General features: G+C 46.3%; 1 protein-coding gene across 1 annotated transcript in view; it reads right to left on the bottom strand.

Moving 5' to 3' along the window:
- dnah2 (dynein, axonemal, heavy chain 2) overlaps positions 1 to 21677 on the bottom strand; it is a 462789-nt gene that overhangs the window by 89417 nt on the left and 351695 nt on the right. Inside the window, exons 59-62 of the mRNA XM_059975314.1 lie at positions 20082 to 20214; positions 19085 to 19224; positions 6709 to 6919; positions 4793 to 4909 (exon numbers count right to left, since the gene is read on the bottom strand). Of these exons, the coding sequence (XP_059831297.1) occupies positions 4793 to 4909; positions 6709 to 6919; positions 19085 to 19224; positions 20082 to 20214 (601 nt within the window). The remainder of the gene's footprint in view (positions 1 to 4792; positions 4910 to 6708; positions 6920 to 19084; positions 19225 to 20081; positions 20215 to 21677) is intronic.

Here is a 21677-nt window from a genome sequence, read left to right as displayed (position 1 = left end):
CTATGGCAGTAATGCCTAATAGTTTAAATGTATGACCACTTGGGCATAATTTTAAGATGATATAGGGGAGATGTCAGAGGTAGACATCTTACACAGAGCTTGGTGGATAAGTGGAATGCACTGCCCGGTTATGGCAGAGGCAGATACATTAGGGACACTTAAGAAACTCTTAGATAGGCACATGAATGAGAGAAAAATAGAGGGCTATGGAGATGGAGATGTTAGTTTAATAAATAGGTTAACAGATCGATACAAAATTGTGAGCCAAAACTTGTGCACTGTGCTGTAGTGTTACACATTCTTAACCCTTAAAGATAAATGTCAGGGAGCTAACAGAAATAATGGGTGCATACTGTCCAGTTGAGGGCTACCGTAGGAAAGTTGTCAAATCTGACTACCGTAGGAATCTGAGGTATTTATACGTGAGGGGGTGAGGGTGTCCAGATCAGCTGAGATTACAGTCGATAGGATGGATCCCAGAGCCAGGATATTGGTGGGGGGGCTGCAAGTTTTAATCAGTGGTTGATAACCCAAATCATGTCTAAACAGATAAAGGGGCCAATGACCCCTGAACACGATTGAAGGGAGCCACAAAAAGAACAGAGGGGAGCAGAGGAGGATAAGTTTACATCACAGGCTGAGGGATAGACCAGGATGTCAAGATCAGGATGTCAAGGCAGAGTTAAGAAAGATACTGAATCATTACTGGAAAGTAATAAATTCCCGAATGAGTAGGAACAAACAGGGGTGTTGGGGATGCACAGGAGCTTAGAGCATGGAGATAGGAGGTGAGGACTGAGTGTGAGGGATAGTAGAGATGAAGAGGGGTGGTGAGAATAGAGTGGGATGGTGAAGACTGAAAGGGTGGGTTACGATGGAGTGGGGGTGGGGACGGAAATGGTGGAGTGGCCAGATAGGACAGAGAGGATCGGCGATGATGGAGTGGATGGTGGAGACAGGTCGATGACAATGGTTGGGCAGGACAGAGAGGGTCACTGATGATGGAGTGAACAATGAGTATTGGTCAGGTGACAGATTGGACAGTGGGGACAGAGAGGATGCTGGTTAGGTGGGGACAGAGAGTGTGGAGTGGACAGTGGCGGGCGACGGAGAGGATGGAGTGGAAAGGGGGACGGAGGATGGAGTGGATGGTGGGGACAGAGCGGGTTGGTGACATTGGGGATAGAAAGGGTTGTTGATGATGGAGTGGACATTGAGTCAGAGAGGATTGTTGATGACAGAGTGGACATTAGGGATGGAGAGGGTTGTTGATGACGGAGTGGACATTGGGGACGGAGAGTGTTGTTGATGATGGAGTGGACATTGGGGATAAAGAGGGTTGTTGATGACAGAGTGGACATTGGGTCAGAGAGGGTTGTTGATGACAGAGTGCACATTGGGGATGGAGAGGGATGTTGCTGACAGAGTAGACATTAGGGATGGAGAAGGTTGTTGATGATGGAGTGGACATTGGGTCAGAGAGGTTTGTTGATGATGGAGTGGACATTGGGGATAAAGAGGTTTGTTGATGATGGAGTGGACATTGGGTCAGAGACGATTGTTGATGACGGAGTGGACATTCGGGATGGAGAGGGTTGTTGATGATGGAGTAGACATTGGGTCAGAGAGGATTGTTGATGATGGAGTGGACATTGGGGATAAAGAGGGTTGTTGATGACGGAGTGGACATTGGGGATGGAGAGGGTTGTTGATGACGGAGTGGACATTGGGGATGGAGAGGGTTGTTGACGATGGAGTGGACAATGGGTCAGAGAGGGTTGTTGTTGACAGAGTGGACATTGGGTCAGAGAGGGTTGTTGATGACGGAGTGGACATTGGGTCAGAGAGGGTTGTTGATGATGGAGTGGACATTGGGTCAGAGAGGGTTGTTGATGACGGAGTGGACATTAGGGATGGAGAGGGTTGTTGATGATGGAGTGGACATTAGGGATGGAGAGGGTTGTTGATGACGGAGTGGACATTGGGTCAGAGAGCGTTGTTGATGATGGAGTGGACATTGGGTCAGAGACGATTGTTGATGACGGAGTGGACATTCGGGATGGAGAGGGTTGTTGATGATGGAGTAGACATTGGGTCAGAGAGGATTGTTGATGATGGAGTGGACATTGGGGATAAAGAGGGTTGTTGATGACGGAGTGGACATTGGGGATGGAGAGGGTTGTTGATGACGGAGTGGACATTGGGGATGGAGAGGGTTGTTGACGATGGAGTGGACAATGGGTCAGAGAGGGTTGTTGTTGACAGAGTGGACATTGGGTCAGAGAGGGTTGTTGATGACGGAGTGGACATTGGGTCAGAGAGGGTTGTTGATGATGGAGTGGACATTGGGTCAGAGGGGGTTGTTGATGATGGAGTGGACATTGGGGATAAAGAGGGTTGTTGATGACGGAGTGGACATTGGGGACGGAGAGGGTTGTTGAAGATGGAGTGGACATTGGGTCAGAGAAGGTTGTTGATATCAGAGTGGACATTGGGTCAGAGAGGATTGTTGATGACAGAGTGGACATTGGGGATGGAGAGGGTTGTTGATGACACTGTAGACATTAGGGATGGAGATAGTTGTTGATGATTGAGTGGACATTGGGGATAAAGAGGGTTGTTGATGATGGAGTGGACATTGGGGATGGAGAGTGTTGTTGATGACGGTGTGGACATTGGGGACGGGGAGGGTTGTTGATGATGGAGTGGACATTGGGTCAGAGAGGGTTGTTGATGACGGAGTGGACATTGGGGATGGAGAGGGTTGTTGATGACGGAGTGGACATTGGGGACGGAGAGTGTTGTTGATGATGGAGTGGACATTGGGGATAAAGAGGGTTGTTGATGACGGAGTGGAAATTGGGTCAGAGAGGGATGTTGATGATGGAGTGGACATTGGGGACGGAGAGGGTTGTTGAAGATGGAGAGGACATTGGGTCAGAGAGGGTTGTTGATGATGGAGTGGACATTGGGGATGGAGAGGGTTGTTGATGATGGAGTGGACATTGGGTCAGAGAGGGTTGTTGATGACGGAGTGGACATTGGGGACGGAGAGGGTTGTTGATGGAGTGGACATTGGGTCAGAGAGGGTTGTTGATGACAGAGTGGGCATTAGGGATGAAGAGAGTTGTTGATGACACAGTGGACATTTGTTCAGAGAGGGTTGTTGATGATGGAGTGGACATTGGGGATAAAGAGGGTTGTTGAGGACGGAGTGGACATTGGCAACGGAGAGGGTTGTTAATGATGGAGTAGACATTGGGTCAGAGAGGGTTGTTGATAATAAAGTGGACATTGGGTCAGAGAGGATTGTTAATGACAGAGTGAACATTGGGTCAGAGAGGGTTGTTGATGATGGAGTGGACATTGGGTCAGAGAGGGTTGTTGATGATGGAGTGGACATTGGGGACGGAGAGGGTTGTTGATGATGGAGTGGACATTGGGGATAAAAAGGGTTGTTGATGACAGAGTGGACATTGGGGATGGAGAGGGTTGTTGATGACAGAGTGGACATTAGGTATGGAGAGGGTTGTTGATGATGGAGTGGACATTGGGGACGGAGAGGGTTGTTGATGATGGAGTGGACATTGGGGATAAAAAGGGTTGTTGATGACAGAGTGGACATTGGGGATGGAGAGGGTTGTTGATGACAGAGTGGACATTGGGTCAGAGAGGGTTGTTGATGGCAGAGTGGACATTGGGGATGGAGAGGGCTGTTGATGACAGAGTAGACATTAGGGATGGAGAATGTTGTTGATGATGGAGTGGACATTGGGGTTAAGAGGGTTGTTGATGATGGAGTGGACATTGGGTCAGAGAGGGTTGTTGATGACGGAGTGGACATTGGGGATGGAGAGGGTTGTTGATGACGGTGTGGACATTGGGGATGGAGTGGGTTGTGGATGATGGAGTGGACATTGGGTCAGAGAGGGTTGTTAATGACGGAGTGGACATTGGGGATGGAGAGGGTTGTTGATGACTGTGTGGACATTGGGGACGGAGTGGGTTGTGGATGATGGGGTGGACATTGTGGATAAAGAGGATTGTTGATGACAGAGTGGACATTAGGGATGGAGAGGGTTGTTGATGACAGAGTGGACATTGGGGACGGAGAGGGTTGGTGATGACAGAGTGGACACATTGGGGGCAGAGGGTCAGTGACAACAGAGTGGACAGTGGGGACTCAAAGGTTCGGTGACAATGGGGTGAACGGTGGGGACGGAGAGAGTAGTGATAATGGCGTGGATGGCGGGGACAGAGAGGGGCAGTTGGGGATGAATAGGATGATGGATACTGACAGGTGCAGCAGGGTTGGAGAGGATGGTGGGGTGGAGTTTACACCGGGGGTTGTGTGGACATGCGTGGCAGTTACATAGAGATGTGGTAGGGTGGACAGGAACAGTAGGGCCAATTGGGATGCTTTTTGTCACAGGCAATGAATGCTCACTGGTGCTTGCTGGATGGGACTATAACAACAGTTGAGAGTTGAGAAAATGACCCATGTTATTCTACCTCTGCTGTTGAGTAACAAACTAGAGATTACGTGGCTGACATGTCTTCTGTTTTGTGCAGGGTTCTTAATCCAAGGGTTGTCCTGCACTGAATACAGCAAAGTCCTGATCAACCATCTGGTTATCAATCGGCCACATGAGCACACTTCGTGAAAAGCAAGCTCTCATGGGCTCCCTTTCACCTAGAGCTCAGCACCATGGAACTTACAAACTTTTCCCGAGAGATCATTTTCGACCCAAGGACGTGAGTGAGTCACAGACCACCATCTCCAGTTTCATACCCTCATGGCATCCTGCAATGCCGGCAAGGCCTCATCCAGTTCCTTCTGGGCTCCTTCTGCCATCACCTTGCACTTGATTTCTTCTGCTGCGATCTTCTCACTGTGGGAGCTCACAGTCTGTGTGGACAGAAATACTCAGTGAGGCCACAAGCACAACCGTCAGTGAAGGAAAAGCCACACCCTGGTGCTTGCCTTCCACGGCAGCTGATTCTAGTCAAGATACGCAGGTATGGTGTGTTACAAATGGGCACACATATTTGCCAAAAGCTCAGAAGTGGAATCTCCAAATGTCCCAGAAATGTGCGAGGAATAACTACCCCCATCATTACCACATCACGGAAACCCGTCTCCCCTCCATAGACTCCGTCTACACTTCTTGTTCCCTTGGTAAAACAGCCAGCAGAATCAAAGATCCCACCCACCCCAGTTCCCATCGGGCAGAAGATGCAAAAGCCTGTACCACTAGGCTCAAGGACAGCATCCACCTCACTGTTACAAGATCAGGAGCAAGGGAACTAACATCAATGCACAAAATGAAATTGAACAGAGGTGGGAAAAGGTCACAGATTGTTAAAACATTTGGAAAATGGTTTAACTGGATGGCCGAAACCTAAAAACTGGAGGTTAGAGGCTGGAGTTGGACACCTGTCCTGAAGTTGGAGGAGGGTCTGTGTATGTGGGTGGACAGAGTGAGGGGTAGGAAAGGAGCTTGTTTTGCAGTTATCGTTGTTTTACTGAACCTTGTGGGCATATTATTTTGGTGCCAGAGCATCTAGCAACTTGAGACCTGCCCCAGCACATCCTCAGGCTGGTTTAGCTGGTAACAGAATCAATGCATTTCAATGTCTGTTTCCATGTACTTGTGATAAATAAATCTGAATCTGCACTTGAGAAGCACCAACAGCCCTATTTGATGGAGCACTCTGCACATCGAGTAGATAGTTCATAAACCTGAGGATGAAATGGACACTGAATCAGACAGCCAACAAGGTTTCATAAACACGAGAGATTCTGCAGATGCCGGAAATCCAGAACAACACATGCAAAATGCTGGAGGAACTCAGCAGGTCAGGCAGAATCTATGGAGAGGAATAAACAATCAACATTTCAGGCCAAGACCCTTCATCAGCACTGAGCTGAGGGACCTGGAGAGATATTAGATGGAGCTCAACCCTTTCGGTGAAAGGAAAAAGTAAACTGGTAATAAATAGTTCCTTGGAAAAAGTGCAAAGAGAGAAGATTAAGGGAGTTCCAGAGGGTATGACAAGGCATTTGAAGGCGCTATTGGATTGGTGTGTCAAATTTTTTTTTTCTTGTAGTTTATCATTCGTATACTTGTTTGTATTTTTATATAATCACCTGTGTGCACTCAGTGGCCACTTTATTAGGTACAAGAGTGGAACCCGGCGTGCTCTTCTGCTGCTGTAGCCATTCACTAAAAGGTTTGCATGTGGTGCTTCAGAGATGCCCTTCTGCACACCACTATTGAAATGTGTGGTCATTTGAGTTACTGTCACCTTCTCTGACGTCTGGTTTTTGTTTCTCACACAATTCTCTATAAACTTTGTTATGTGTGAAAATCCTAGGAGATTAGTTTCTGAAATACTCAAACTACCCTGCCTGGCACCAACAATCATCCCACAGTCAAAGTCACTTAGATCACATTTCTAACGTTTGGTGTAAATAACAACTAAACCTCTTGACCGTGTCTGCATGCTTTATGCATTGTGCTGCTGCTACATGACTGTCTGATTAGATATTTGCATGAATGAGCAGGTGTACCTAATAAAGGGACACAAAGCTGAAGGAATGTTGCTGAAGGGAGATGAGTGGAAACTGGAGTTGGCCCCACGGAGGACCAGCATGCCCAGCTGTGGGGTGGTGTACAACAGAGGGGGTGGGCTCTGTAGCCCTACCTTCTGCTGCTCGTCGGCCTCGCGCTTCTGCTGTACGATGATCACCAGGTACTCCTCGCATTGCTTCTGGAACTCAGCCACTTTCACCTTTGCCTCCTCCAGCTCGACGGACATCACCTCCACCTTATCCCGAGTGTCATCCACTTTGGACAAACCATTCCGCAACTTGTTGGCCTGACTGCTGATCTCAATTCGCTTCTCCTCCAGCAATCTGTAGACAAGAGCACAGATACATTAACATAGGACATGGAACACTATAAGCCAACAATCTCCAGTTGGGGTACAGGCCCATCAGCCCACAAGGTTGAGCTGACCATTTAACCTACTCTAAAATCCATCTAACTCTTCCCTCCCAAATAACCCTCCACCTTTCTTTCACGTGCCTATCTAAGCACCTAATGTATCTGTCTCTACTGCCATCGAACCCACCACATACTGTGTAAAAAAAACCTACCTCTGATATCCCCATTTACACTGTCCTCCATTAACTTTAAAATTATGCACCCTTATATTATCTATTTCCACCCTAGGGAAAAAGCCAACTGCTGTCTGCTCAATCTGTGCTCCTTTTTATCACGAACATCTTAAGATTAAGATAAAGGTTAGCTTCATGGTATTTGTCACATGTAAGTTGAAATATACAGCAAAATATATCGATTGCATCAACAACTAAGTCCGAGGATGTGCTGGGGCAGCCCACAAGTGTCGCCATGCTTCCGGTGCCGACATAACATGCCCACAACTTTCTAATCCCAATCTGTATATGTTTGTTGTGTGGGAGGAATTTGGAGGACCCAGAGGACATCTATGTATTCATGGGGAGAAGGCAGTGGCAGGAATTGAACCAAGACTGGTGATTGCCACTGCTGTAAAGCTACACTAACCGCTATGTTACCATGCTGCTTTTGGATAGGCAATTGAACGGGTACATGGAATGGCAGGGGTTCCCAGCTTGGGGCCCATGACATAAAATAGGGGTTCACAAGTATGGCATAAAAGCGTTAGGAACCACTGGTTTAGAGGGATATGGGCCGAATAAGGAAAATTTTATTTTTCATTCAGAAATACAGCACAATAACAGGCCCTTCTGGCTTAATGAGCCTGAGCTGCCCTATTATATCCATGGAATCAATTAACCTACTAACATGGGTGCTTCTGGGATGTGGGAAGAACCCAGACCACCCAGAAGAAACCACAGGGAGAAGGTATGAACTCCTTAAAGACAGCAGCAGGAATTGAACCCGAGTTGCTGCAACAACTCCCTGTCACCACTGGGTGACCAAAGACAAAGACCTCAGGCAGCAGCCCAGCTGAATGCGATCGACTGCTCCTGAAAGAGGCATTCCCTGCCAGAAACTGAAGTGGGAGAAGCTGACCAGTGGTATTCTGGGATTTCTGCTATTTGTGACTTTTACAAGTGGAGGGATGGGTTAATAAGTCTGCAGATGAAACAAAGGTTGGTGGTGTTGTGGAGAGTGTAGAAGGCTGAGGCCTGAAGGTAGCCTGTCTGCCAGTTGGAAGCCTGGTGTTGGTGGGTGAGTGGGTTGGAGGAAAGGGGCTTGTGCAGGGCAGTTGGCCGGGGGCTTCACAGACATTTTCAATCTGTCCCTGACCCAGGCAGTTGTCCCCACAAGCTTCAAGATCAAAGCATTCCACTGCCACGGGCCTGAATGACTTCCGCCTAGTTGCACTCATCCCCATCATTGCAAAGCGCTTTGAGAGACTGGTTCTATCAAATCTGAAATCCTGTCTGCTCACTACCCTGGACCCCATCAATCTGCCTATCGCACCAACAGGTCACCATCTCCACGGCACTTCACTCTGCCCTGACCCACCTGGACAGCCCCAACTCTTACATCAGACTGCCATTCATTGACTTTAGTTTGGCATTCAATACTGTGATCCCCTCCAAGCTGATCGCCAAACTTTGCCAGCTTGGTATCAGCTCATCCCTCTGCAACTGGACCTTGGACTTTATGACTAGCAGACCCAAATCAGTTAAGTTAGACAACCTCTCCTCCTCCACTCTCACCCTGAATACCGGCGTGCCTCAAGGCTGTGTGCTGAGCCCTCTTCTGCACTCCCTTTTCACCTATGACTGCGTTCCTGTACATGGTTCTAACTCCATAATCAAGTTTGCAGACAACACCACAGTAGTCGGCCTGATCAGAGGGGAGGACGACACGGCCAACAGGGACGAGATCCAACACCTGGCCGCATGGTGTGCCGACAACAACCTGGCCCTTAACACCCAGAAGACCGAGGAGATAATTGTGGACTTCAGGCGTGCTAGGAGCCACACTCATGTCCCCATCTACATTAACGGAACTGTAGTGGAGTGTGTATCAAGCTTCAAATTCCTTGGTGTCCATATTTCTGAGAATCTCACCTGATCCCTGAACTCCTCCATCCTGATCAAAAAGGTGCAACAGCGCCTTTATTTCCTGCGGAGCATCAAGAAAGCTCACCCTCTGTCCCAGGATACTGACGGACTTTTACCACTGTACCTTTGAGAGCATACTCACCAACTGCATCTCAGAGTGGTATGGCAATTGTCCCATATCGGACCGCAAAGCACTCCAGCGTGTGGTGAAAACTGCCCAGCAGATTATCGACACCCAATTGCCCACCATTGAGAACATCTACCATAAATGCTGCCTGGGCAGGGCAAAAAGCATTATCAATGATGCATCTCACCCTAACTAAGGATTTTTTACTCTCCTCCCATCCGGTAGGCGTTACAGGAGCCTCTGCTCCCGCACCAGCAGACACAGGAAGAGCTTCTTCCCTGAGGCTGTGACCCTGCTGAATCTCATATCACAGTATTGCACCCATATTGTACTGTCTCAGTACTTTTATATTTGTGTGCTGTAGCACTTACTTTTTATTTGCAGTTATTTTGTAAATAACACTATTCTTTGCACTTCTGGTTAGATGCTAACTGCATTTTATTTGGCTTTGTATCAGTACTCGGCACAATGACAATAAAGTTGAATCTAATCTAATCTTTATTGATTGTTCTGCTTGTTCAGTTGTTGTTGGTGGGCATTCTATGTTTGCGTTGGAACGTTTGGTGACACTTGCAGGATTCCCACAGCACATCCTTAAGTTGTATTGGCTGTTAACACAAATGACACATTTCACTGTGCTTTTATTTCTGATAAATAAAACTGAACCTGAACCCAACATATGAAGGACCACGACAGGAGGCACAGCCGGGCTGAGAAGTGGCAGATGGAGTTCAATTTGGAAAAGCGTGAAGTGATTCACTTTGGAAAGTTGAACTTGAAGGCAGAGTGCAGGGCTAAAGGCAGGATTACTGACAGTGTGGAAGAGGGATCTTGGGGTCCATTGTCCATTGATCCCTCAAAGTTGCTGTGCAATTTGATAGGATGGTTAAGAAGGCGTATGATGTGTTGGATTTCAATAGTCAGGGGATTGAGTTCAATCTCTGTGAGGTAATGTTGCAGCTCTATAAAACTCTAGTTAGACCACACTTGGAATATTGTGTCCATTTCTGGAAGGATTATAGGAAGGATTTGGAAGCCAGAAAGATGGCGTAGAGGCGATTTACCAGTATGCTGCCTGGATTACAGAGCATGTCTTATAAGGATAGGATGAGCAAGCTAGGATTTTTCTTCATGGAAAGAAGGAAGATAAGAGGTGGCTTAATAGAGGTGCAGCCAGAGACATCTTTCCCAGGGCAGAAATAGCTGATATGACAGGGCATAATTTCAAACTGATCGCAAGAAAGCAGAGGGGGCATATCAGAGATAGGTTTTTACACAGAGGTTGGTAGGCAAGTGGACATCTGTCAAGGGTGGTAGTAGAAGCAGATACATTAGGAACCCTTAAGTAAGCACACAGATAAAAGAAAAATGTATCAGCTATGTATAGCCATTGGGCTTTGGTAATTCAAACCACTGCAAGTCCGGTTCATTGTTTATTGGTGAGACTGATGGAACAGGAGCAGTGTGGCCTTGGTTGTTGGGTGGACTAGGCCCTCAGGCTGCAGCTTCACCTGTTTATGCTACAGAACAGAGGCGTGGCGGTGCCCAAGATTTCATGTCCAAGGACTAGGCCCTCAGGCTGCGGCATCACCTGTTACAGCCACCCAGGGAAGAGGCATCAGAGGCAATACGGGAGAGAACAGAGACTCAGCGGATGCACCGGCATTTGTGCTAGGGTGGGGGCTCTTTATGTTCGCTTCCTGGAAGACAAGCTGGATTCAAGAGATGAGGAACTTCTGCAGGAATGTGGCTCCATGCCAACATCCTGTGCATCACAATCTTCAGGACATGTCACTCAATGACTTGCAGTAATAGTATCTTGTGACTGTATGTGCTATTGTAAGTATACGTGCTCTGTGCGACTAAGTGTAATGTGTTCTGCATCTTGGCTCCAGAGGAATGCTGTTTCCTTTAGCTATATAGATGTGTATAGTTGAATGACAATTAAACATGAACCTGAACTTAGATTGAAGTTGGAGTAGATTAAATATCTGGCACAGCATCATGAGCTGAAGGCCCTGCACTGTGCTGTAGTGCTCAATGTTTTACACACACACTGTTCATTAACCAATGGGAATACTCAGTGTCAGGCTGTGCTGGAGGGGATAGGAACAGAGTTAATGAAAGGCACAGTCAAAGCGACAGAAGAGTTAGTGGACTGAAAAGTTTGATTCTGGTCCTCATCAGAGATTTATAACAACCACTATGCGGGAGAGTTACAAAATGAGGCTGTTTCAGATCACAGGAGACTGGGAACTGATTCACTTGAAGCATATGAAGCTATCATATGGAGTGATTATGAGATGGCAATGAGCTACAGTCTCCATCAAGAATGTGGCTCAGACTTAGTTGTCCCTTTAAATTCGTAGATAAGATTTTGGGGACAGAGAGGGAAGCTTGGGTCAGGTTAGGGCTTGGGATATTAAACTGAAATATGTTCAGGCTTCTGCTCTGCGTTCAAAGGCCAGCGATGTAGATATGTGACAAAGGATACAGACTATCTCACTTCTGTATGCTTCCTTGTCACCATCTGAAATTCTGTCAATAATAGATGGTACTCGAGTGTGCCTATCCACACAGTCGTGGGTGTAGAGAGAGTTGACCAGTGGGCTAAGCATGCATTCTTGAGGTGCACCAGTGTTGACTGTCGGCAAGGAGGTGTTATTTCTGATGTACCACAGACTGTGCTCTCCCAATTAGGAAGTCAAGAAACAAGTTGCAGAGGGAGGTACGGAGGCCCAGGTTCTGGAGTTTGTTGATTAGATGGGTGTGATGGTGTTGAATGGTGAGCTATAGTCAATAAAAAGCAGCCTGACACAATTACTACTATTGTTCAGGTGATCCAGGCTGCGTGAAGAGTCAGTGGAGAGTCATCTGCTGGAGACCTGTTATGGTGAGAGGCAAATTGCAGCGGGTCCAGGTCCTTTCTGAGGTAGGAGTTGATTCTGGCCATGAGCAACCTCTCAAAGCACTTCATCATAGTAGGATTGAGTGCCACTGAGCAACAAGGCAGCTCACCCTGCTCTTCTGGGGCACTGGTATGATAGTCACCTTTTTGAAGCAGATGGGAACCTCCAACTGCAGTAGTGAGAGACTGAAGATGTCTTTGAACATTCTTGGCACAGGCTTTTAATGCATTACCAGGTACACCATCAGGACCTGACGGCTTACAAGGGTTCACCCTTTTAAAGATGTTCTGATGTCAGCCTCCAAGACTGAAATCACAGGGTCACTGGATGCCGCAGGGATCTGCATAGATGTAGTCTTATTCTCCCTTTCAACGCATACATAAAAGGTGTTCAGCTCATCTGGGAGTGAAGCATCACTGCCATTCATGATGTTAGGTTCTGCCATGTAGGAAGTAATGGCCTGCAAACTTTGCCAAAGTTGATGTGTGTTCGATTCCATCAATCAGAATTAGGTCTAACTTCAATCAGAATTGCTTTAGGTTGTACTTGAGTTTCTTGTATAGTTCTGGATCACCAGTCTTGAATGCCACTGATATAGCTCTCAGCAGACTAAAAACTTCCTAGTTCATCCATGGCTTTTGATTAGGTATGTCTGGTATGTTCTTGAAGCCACGCAGGTTTTGATGAAGTTGTAGACAACTGTTGCATATTCATTTAGATCCTCCCTTTTGCAGCAAGCAGAGCAAAAATACTCGATAAAGCAAACACCAATCTGCATCGGGCCTCACCAATGTAGAAGAGGCTACACCAAGAGTGCCAGATACAGTAGACGACCCTAACAGACTTGTCCATTGTTGTTCGTCCTTCGGAGTCGAAGACGACCACGACTTCTGTCAGGTGGAGGGTTTGTGACTGTGGGTCCGGAGATGACTGGTGAGGCCAATCTGGGCCCTGAAAGCTCGCCCACATGTGGGACACATGAGGGTAGGTGCTGCAGTGGAAGTGGAGGTAGCTCGAACCTTGCACACGGTGCGTTTCCTCTGAGCCTCTGATTTCTGCTGCATACGCTCCTTTAGTGGTCCTGCTCCACCAGGTTGGGCGGTCCAGAGCAAGTGATTCCCAGTTACTGGGATTGATGTTGAGGTCTTTGAGGGACACTTTGAGGCAGTCTTTGAAACGTTCCTTCTGCCCTCCAACTGAGCGCTTGCCCTGTCTCAGTTCTCCATACGGCAGCTGTTTTGGTAGTCGACTGTCAGACATCCTGACGACATGGTCAGCCCACCTGGCTTGGGCTTTCTGTAGGAGGGTGTAGACGCTGTGGGTGCTAGCCCGCTCCAGGACTTCCATGTCTGGCACTTTGTCCTGCCATCGTACGTGGAGAAGTCTGCGGAGGCAGCTCAAGTGGAAGTGGTTGAGCTGTTTAGCGTGTCTGCTGTAGACAGTCCAGGTCTCGCTGGCATTGAGGAGGGTGGTGAGAACCACTGCTCGGTAGACCTTCAGCTTGGTGGTAAGGCTGAGTCCTTTCCACTCCCATACATTCTCACGGAGTCTCCCAAAGGCGGCACTGGCTTTGGCAATTCTGTTGCTGATCTCTGCATCTATGTTCACCACTCATGATAGAGTACTGCCCAGATAAGTAAAGCTGTCGACTGCCAGTAGCTTCTGCCCTTTTACTGTGATCTGTGGTTCCTGGTAGGACTTTCCGGGTGCGGGCTGGTACAAAACATCGTTTTTTTTAGCGCTGATTGTAAGCCCGAAGTTGTCACAGGCTCGTGAGAAGCTGCCCATTTCTCGCTGCATCTTCTGCTCTGTGCTGGCGTTGAGGGCACACCTCTTATTTGCTGATGATTGCGCCCTCAACGCCAGCACAGAGCAATGCCTGACAGACTTAGATTAGATTAGATTAGATTCAGCTTTATTGTCATTGTGCCGAGTACTGACACAAAGCCAAATGAAATGCAAACTGACAGATGAAGTGACCTTCACCAAGCTCCTGGCAGTGCAGTCTGCCTGACCTCTGGCTCTGTGTGTTGGAGGGTAGTAATTTGTTGTGTCTGCCAAACTAAACTCTGAGACATGAAGTGAAGAGAGAGTGCACTCCAAAACACTTCCCCTCGTGGGAAAGGTAGTACTGACCCACCCTTGCAGTGAGGGCTATGATCTGGTTATTCCCCACCAATGGGGAACCATGTTACTGTCAACTATAAGACAAATGTGATCCAAATTCACAGATTCGAGAGGACCTGGCCACACCAGTTGTGGGACACTTAATCTTCAATCCCCAAATGGACCGTCGTTATTCTTTAATGCTCAGCACAAGATCTTCCTCACAATGGAAGCTCATGTCAGGAATCAAGCTATACTTTGTGCACAGTGTTTCCTTTGCTCCCAAGCTTTGTTCCAAATGAATTACTAAATGACATCTCCTATGTTCAATGGCTTCTTTTATTTATTGATTGAATTCAGAGTGAGGCAGATCTTTATTGCATCTTTATTCCCAGGTCAACTACACTAAAGACTGAGCCTCCCTCCACCACTCTGCACCAATTTAATTGGGTACAAAGTATGTCTATGGTTGCTGGGTTTGGAGTCACAACACCATACAGACTGGATTCCCTCCTTTTCACCAGCTGTCAATCTGGAACACTCTTTCAAAGAGTCATATAACACTACAGCACAGAAACAATGGACCCAGCACCGATCCTTGCAGCACACCACTAGTCACAGCCACAAGGAAATCTGCAGATGCTGGAAATTCAAGCAACATACACAAAATGCTCACGGAACGCAGCAGGCCAGGCAGCATCTATTGGAAGAAGCACTGTCGACATTTTGGGCCGAGACCCTTCGTCAGGACTAGTCACAGCCCTCCAGTCAGAGAGAAAACCATGTACTACCACTCCCTGACTTCTCCTACTAATCCAACTTACTACCTTATCTTGAACGCCAAGTGACAAAATTTCCTGAACTAGCCTTCCATGTGGAACTTTGTCAAAGGCCTTGCTAATGGCAACATTCACTGCCTTGCCTTCATCAACTTTCTTAAAAAATTCTACAAGATTGGTTGGTCGTGACCTGCCAAACACAAATCCATGTTGACTATCCCTTCGTTCTTTGTACTTCTCAAACAGAACTGTTGAGTGGAGGTGTCTAAATGAGAATGTAAAGGGGGGAGGACAAATAGGTGGAAGAGGTAAAAGGTTGAAGAACAAGGTAACGAAGAGGTGAGGTGGAGGGGAACCAGAGGGAGGTGATGGGCAGATGAGAAAGACCCTCCAATCTTGTCCTGGGCACATGGTCAACACTTACAGCACTACATGAAACATAACATAGACATAGGAGTAGAATTAAGCCATTCAGCCCATTGAGACTGGACCAGCATTCCATCACAGCTGATTTATTATCCCTTTCAACCTTATTCTCCTGACTTCTTCCCATAAACTTTGATGCCCTTACTTATCAAGAACTTATCAACCTCTGCTTTAAATATTCTCAATGACTTGGCTTCTACAGCCACCTATGACAACGAATCTGACAGATTCACCACTCTCTGTCCAAATAAATTCCTCCTCATCACTATTGCAAAGGGACATCTTTCTATTCTGAGTCTATGCCCTCTGGTCCTAGTGACTGGCCCACTATAGGAAACATCCTCTCCACATCCACTCTCTCTAGGCCTTTCAATAGGTTTCAATGAGATCCCCCTTTATTCTTCTAAGCTCCAGTGAGTACATATCGAGAGGCAGCAAATGTCCTTCCATGTATGATCCCTTTCATTCGCAGGATTATTCTCGTGAACCTTCTCTGAACCCTTTCCAATATCAATATATCCTTTCTTAGATAAGGGACCCAAACCTGCTCACAGCATTCTGAATGCGGTCTGTTCAATGTCTGATAAAGCCTCAGGATCACATCCTTTGGTCCCCATACATGACTCCCACATGTGATGTTCCTTATGGTAGAAACAGTAACACTGTAAGAAGGGTGACCTGTTTTGATACAAAACAACAGGTTGCCTGGACACTGTCTGAGATGTATCCAATGGAACTAACAAGGTCAATGCTGCTGTGTAGTCAACCACTATGGTATAATCTCATTTGCTTGGCTTTTCAATCCCATCTATTGTAATATTCAGAGTGAAGTTTACACTGCAGATAATGAAGCACATATACACTAATCAGGGCTAACACTGTCAGATTATGCATTCCTTGTGATGGTCCATGCAGTGGGGAACTGAGGCATGTGGGAAATTTTGAAGTCGCTACTGTTAGGACCATGAAAGAACTTGCTGTCACACATGAACATTGAAACATGCTTAATTTGTGTAAGTGATTAACACAGTACTAAAATGGTGTGGGGGCAGCCCACCTGTGTCGCCATGCTACTGGTGCCAACATAACATGTCCACAACTCAATAACCACAACCTGTACATCTTTGGAATGTGGGAGGAAACTGAAGAACCTGGAGGAAACCCGTCTGGTCATGGGGAGAAAGTACAAGCTCTTTGCAGACAGAAACAGGAATCAAACCCTGATCTGGCAGTGTCTGCTGGCACTGAAAAGTGATTGTGATAACCGCTACGCTATCATGCCATCAGAGCTCACTTATATCATACTTTCTCTCTCCACACTTCCAAGAGGACCACAACTTTGTCATAGGGTTTGGAGGCTTGCGTGCCTCAATGATCCAGACAGTAATGTTGGCTGGAGTCAGGGCTCTTGGTAGAGTCACCAAACAGGTCAAAGGGTAGAGGCCAGACTAAGAAGTGGTCCGCCAGTCCTCCAGGTTCGGGGGTTCAGTTCAGGGCTAACAACCTGTCTGGTGAAACAAAATTGCTACAGAAACAACAATGAAGAATCCTATAGCTGTGTGCGATGGTATTCCTGGGATTTGCATGACTGACAATAGTGAATACCGAAAGGAAGTTACTGGCACGATGAAGGAAGTCTGAAGCAAAGACAACTTGGTTCCATACTGTAGAGGCAGAAATGAGGACCTTGAATGAGGACCACACCTGAGGCGCAATAGAGAAGATAGCTATAGATAGACAGAGATGGAGGACCTTCACTGCTGCCTTAAATGCCAGCAGTGTACAGGCATTTCATGATGATGTGATTCTCTCTCCACAGATGCTGTCTGATTTGTTGAGCCTTTCCAGTGTTCATTTTTATTTCAAACACCCAGTAATTGTAGCATTCTAAATTTAACATTTCCATCGCTGATTTCCCTCGCTCCTTTTCTCTCTGTGTTTACACATCTTTAACAAGCTTTCACCACCCACTCCCAACCAACACCAATGTGCGTCACTCACATTTTCTTGGTCTCCACTCTACCTCAAACACTCTCTTTGTTCTCGCTACCTCCACTCCTTCTCTGCAACAACATTTCATCCATTTGCTTACTCTTCCAGGCTCTGATGAAAGATCTAAAACATTAACTATTTCCGTCTCTACAGGTCCTGCCTGATATGCTCAGTGTTTCTAACACATTCAGTTTTAATTTCAGATTTCTATCATCTACAGCTTTTTTTGCTTTTCAACCAGTGAGTCCTCTGGGGCAGTCAAAGCCAGATGTCTGCAGGCCTGAGGCAGGAGTTCTGTCCTGGCGTTAAAGCTCTGTATCTGTGTGTGGGTGACAGGGAGGAATGCAGCTTGTTTCTGTGGTGGTTGTTTGTTGTTCTGCTGATCACTGTGGGGATACCACACTGGCATCGAAACGTGTGGCAACTTTTGTGAGCTGATCCACAGTATTTCCTTGCTTTTATATTCTATTCCCTTGAAATAAATGCCAACAATGCATGTGCCTTCTTTACCATAGACTCAGCCTGTAAATTAACCTTCTGGGAGTCTTGCACAAAGACTCCAAAGTCCCTCTGCACATCTGATGTTTGAAACTTCTTCCCATTTAGAATGCACTATTGTTCCTTATACCAAAATGCATTATCATACATTTCCCAATACCGTATTCCATCTGCCACATTTTTGTCCATGACACAGTTGTAATGGAGGTTAAAATTAGAATTGTGTCATTACTCTTATTACATGCCTTTTCCAGCTCCCTTTACAATCTCAATCCCACAGCTTGGCTACTATTTGGAGGCCTATATATGTTTTTACCCTTGCAATTTCTTACCTCTACCCACAAATGACCGTATGTCATCTCTTTCTAAGATGTAATTCCATCTCTTACCAACAGAGCCACACCATTGCCTTTGCCTTCCTGCCTGTCCTTTCAATATAAAGTATATCCTTTGATACTAAGCTCCCAACTATGACCTTCTTTCAGCCACGACTCAGTGATGGCCAAAATGTCATACCGGCCAATCTCTAATTGCACCACGAGTACATCCATGAGGGATCAGGGACAGGGATGTGGGTTAGGCAAGGGTTCAAGGGATGTGCAGGAATTAGAGGGCAGGCTGGAGTCCAGATAGAAGCACTCCATGATCAAAGATCAGTCACACCTGAGGTCAGAGATCGAGTTGGCAGGCACTGAGGACAAACACCAACGATTGTAGTTAATGATCGAGGTTGGCGGACCCCATTAAAAAGGGCCATTGTCCCAGCCAGGTCAGCAGATCCCATGGATGAGCAGTGCTGAGCCCCCTCCCCCCTCCCAGGTTGGCAGATCCCATGGATGAGGGCTGTTGACCTCCACCCAGGGTTTGTTAGTTTGTATGGACAGGAGGCACAAAGGCCACTGTTTCGTCCTGTGTACTATGTTCTAAGCAATGAACAGAGCAACACAGCATCTATAACATAAAAGACCAAAGTATCCACAAGAGATAACTATCTGGCACAAACGCTCATGCACAGTCATACCTGCAGATACCCCATTACATGCATACCCCAAACAAAACACCGACATGTGTCGTCAGTGTCCAGAGTCATTTCTCTCCTACACTCTGAAGGCATTACATTGCAAAATGTGTGTCCCAGACAGTATCGGACACTTACTTCTTATAGCCAGATACTAGTTCCAGGTAGTTGGTTGGGGTGACGTAGTTGTGTCTCCGCAATTCCAGCAACATCTTTTGGGAGTACATGCTGACCGAGCGATGCATCATGACGAAGATGTGTGCCAGGTTACTGCGGAGCTGGAGGGGCAGAGGGAAGCACAGACCATGAGCATGAGGGCAAAGACATGTCTACTCCCTGTTCTCTTTCTTTTTCCAAATCCCCACTGTGTCATAGTGAAGAGTTACTCTATAGAGTTGCACGAGATGATGACAGGCATAGATAGAGTGGATAATCAGAAACTTTTTCTCAGGGTGGAAATGGCTAATATGAGGGGGAATGCATTAATTTTAAGGTGATTGGAGGAAAGTACACAGAGAGTGGTGGATGCTTGGAATGCTCTGACCAGTAATGGTTAGATTGACTTTGGAGTAGGTTAAAGACAGCTTGCAAGAGGTTTGAGACAGTTTGCCCAACATTTGAGTGGGTGGAAGTTTAGAGTGCTATATTCCACTGAGGAAAATCTGCATCGGAGATGGTTGATGGTGAATTCAAGCCGTACCAGAGGAGTGAAGTTTACAATGAGTTGCAGAAGTTCTGGTCTGGAAACTGGAGGAAAAAGCATTCAAAGGATAAGGAATATAACAGCAAGTACATGCCCTATAGCCCATGATGTGTGAACTTATTAACTACTCTAAGATCAATCTAACCCTTCTCTCCCACATAGCCCTCCATTATTCTATCATCCACGTACTTATCTAAGAGCCTCTTAAATGTTCCTAATGTATCTGCTCCTAATGTTCACCACCTACCACCCTCTGCAAAAACGTGTCTGCCCATCTCCCTATACTTTCCCCCAATCACTTCAAAATTATGCCCATCCACTAAGAGCCATCAGTAAGGGTGTAGATAGGTTCCAGAGCTGCCCCTGGCCTGACGCGGTGCTCAGAACAACTCCCCCCCCCCACTAAGGTATGAGGCCCAAGAGCCCAGTTACCTCTTCAGATCCTCCGACATCCACCTTCATCAGATACCGTTCAGCTACTTCAAGTAAGGCATCCTGTGGCCACTCTGAGAACCAATCAATGGTGGTACAGTTCACCAACGCTGGGTACTGGCGCATGCGGTTCCTTCAAAATAGTTCAGGGGAAAACAATACGCTCTTGGGTCAATCAAAATCTGGACTGTCAATAAAATTCACAAGATTCTATTGAAGCAGTGTTAACATTCCTCTTCTCAAAACAACTTACAGAGCCTAAAAAAAGTATCACTCCCCCCCCTTGGAAGTTTTCAATGTTTTATTGTTTTACAACATGGAATCATCGTGGATTAAATTTGGCTTTTTTGACACTGATCTACAGAAAAAAAAATTTGTATCAAAGTGAAAACAGATATTTACAAAGTGATCTAAATTAGTTACAAATATAAAACACAAAATAATTGATTGCTTAAGTATTCACCCCCATTAACATGACACACCCCATCATCACTGGTGTAGCCAATCGATTTTAGAAGTCACATAATTAGTTAGATGGAAATCTGATTTTGGAGGCCTGTGTGCAGTCACAGTGTTTCAACTGACCGTAGTAAAAATACACCTGTATCTGGAAGGTCCAACTGCTGGTGAGTCAGTATCCTGGCAAGAACTACACCATGAAGACAAAAGAACACTCCAAGCAACTCTGAAAAAAGGTTTTTGAAAAGAACAAGTCAGGAGATGGATACAAGAAAATTTCTGAGTACAGTTAAGTCAATCATCAAGAAATGGAAAGAATATGGCACAGCTGTAAGTCTGCCTGGGGCAGGCCATCAAAAACGGAGTGACTGTGCAAGAAGTGAGGGAGGCCACCAAGAGACCTATGACAACTCTGGAGGGGTTACAAGCTTCAGTGGCTGAGATGGGAGAGACTGCACATACAACAACTGTTGCCCGGGTGCTTCACCAGTTGCATCTTTCTGGGAGAATAGCAAAAAGAAAGCCACTGTTGGGGAAAAAAACTCACATGAAATCTCAGCTAGAGTTTCCTAGAAGGCAAGTGGGAGACTCTGAAGTCAGCTGGAAGAAGGTTCTATGGTCTGATGAGATCAAAATTGAGTTTTTTGCCCATCAGACTAAATGCTATGTTGGGTGTAAGCCAAACACCACACATCATCAAAAACACACCATCCCTACAGTGAAGCATGGTGGTGGCTGCATCATTCTGTGGGGATGCTTCACTGTAGCAGGCCCTGGAAGGCTTGTGAAGATAAGAGCATAAAATGAATGCAGCAAAATGCAAGGAAATCCTAGAGCAAAACCTGGTGTAGTCTTCAAGAGAACTGTGACTTGGGAGAAGATTTGTTTTCCAGCAAGACAATGACCCCAAGCATAAAGTCAAAGCTACACAGGAATGATTTAAAAACAACAAAGTTAATGTCCTGAAGTGGCCAAGTCAGAGTCCAGACCTCAATGAAAATGTGGCTGGACTTGAAAAGGGCTGTTCATTCACAAAAATTTTCAGTGAATTGAATTGATCTCTTACATCTTTCACATACATGAGGAGTACAAATCTTTATGTTACATCTCCGTTCTAAATGTGCAATATGCAATCAT

This window comes from Hypanus sabinus, chromosome 7 (genome assembly GCF_030144855.1).
Source record: "Hypanus sabinus isolate sHypSab1 chromosome 7, sHypSab1.hap1, whole genome shotgun sequence".
NCBI classification, from domain to species: Eukaryota; Metazoa; Chordata; class Chondrichthyes; order Myliobatiformes; family Dasyatidae; genus Hypanus; species Hypanus sabinus.
The sequence above is the reverse complement of the archived record's forward strand: the minus strand, read 5'-3'. Positions and strand labels throughout refer to the sequence as shown.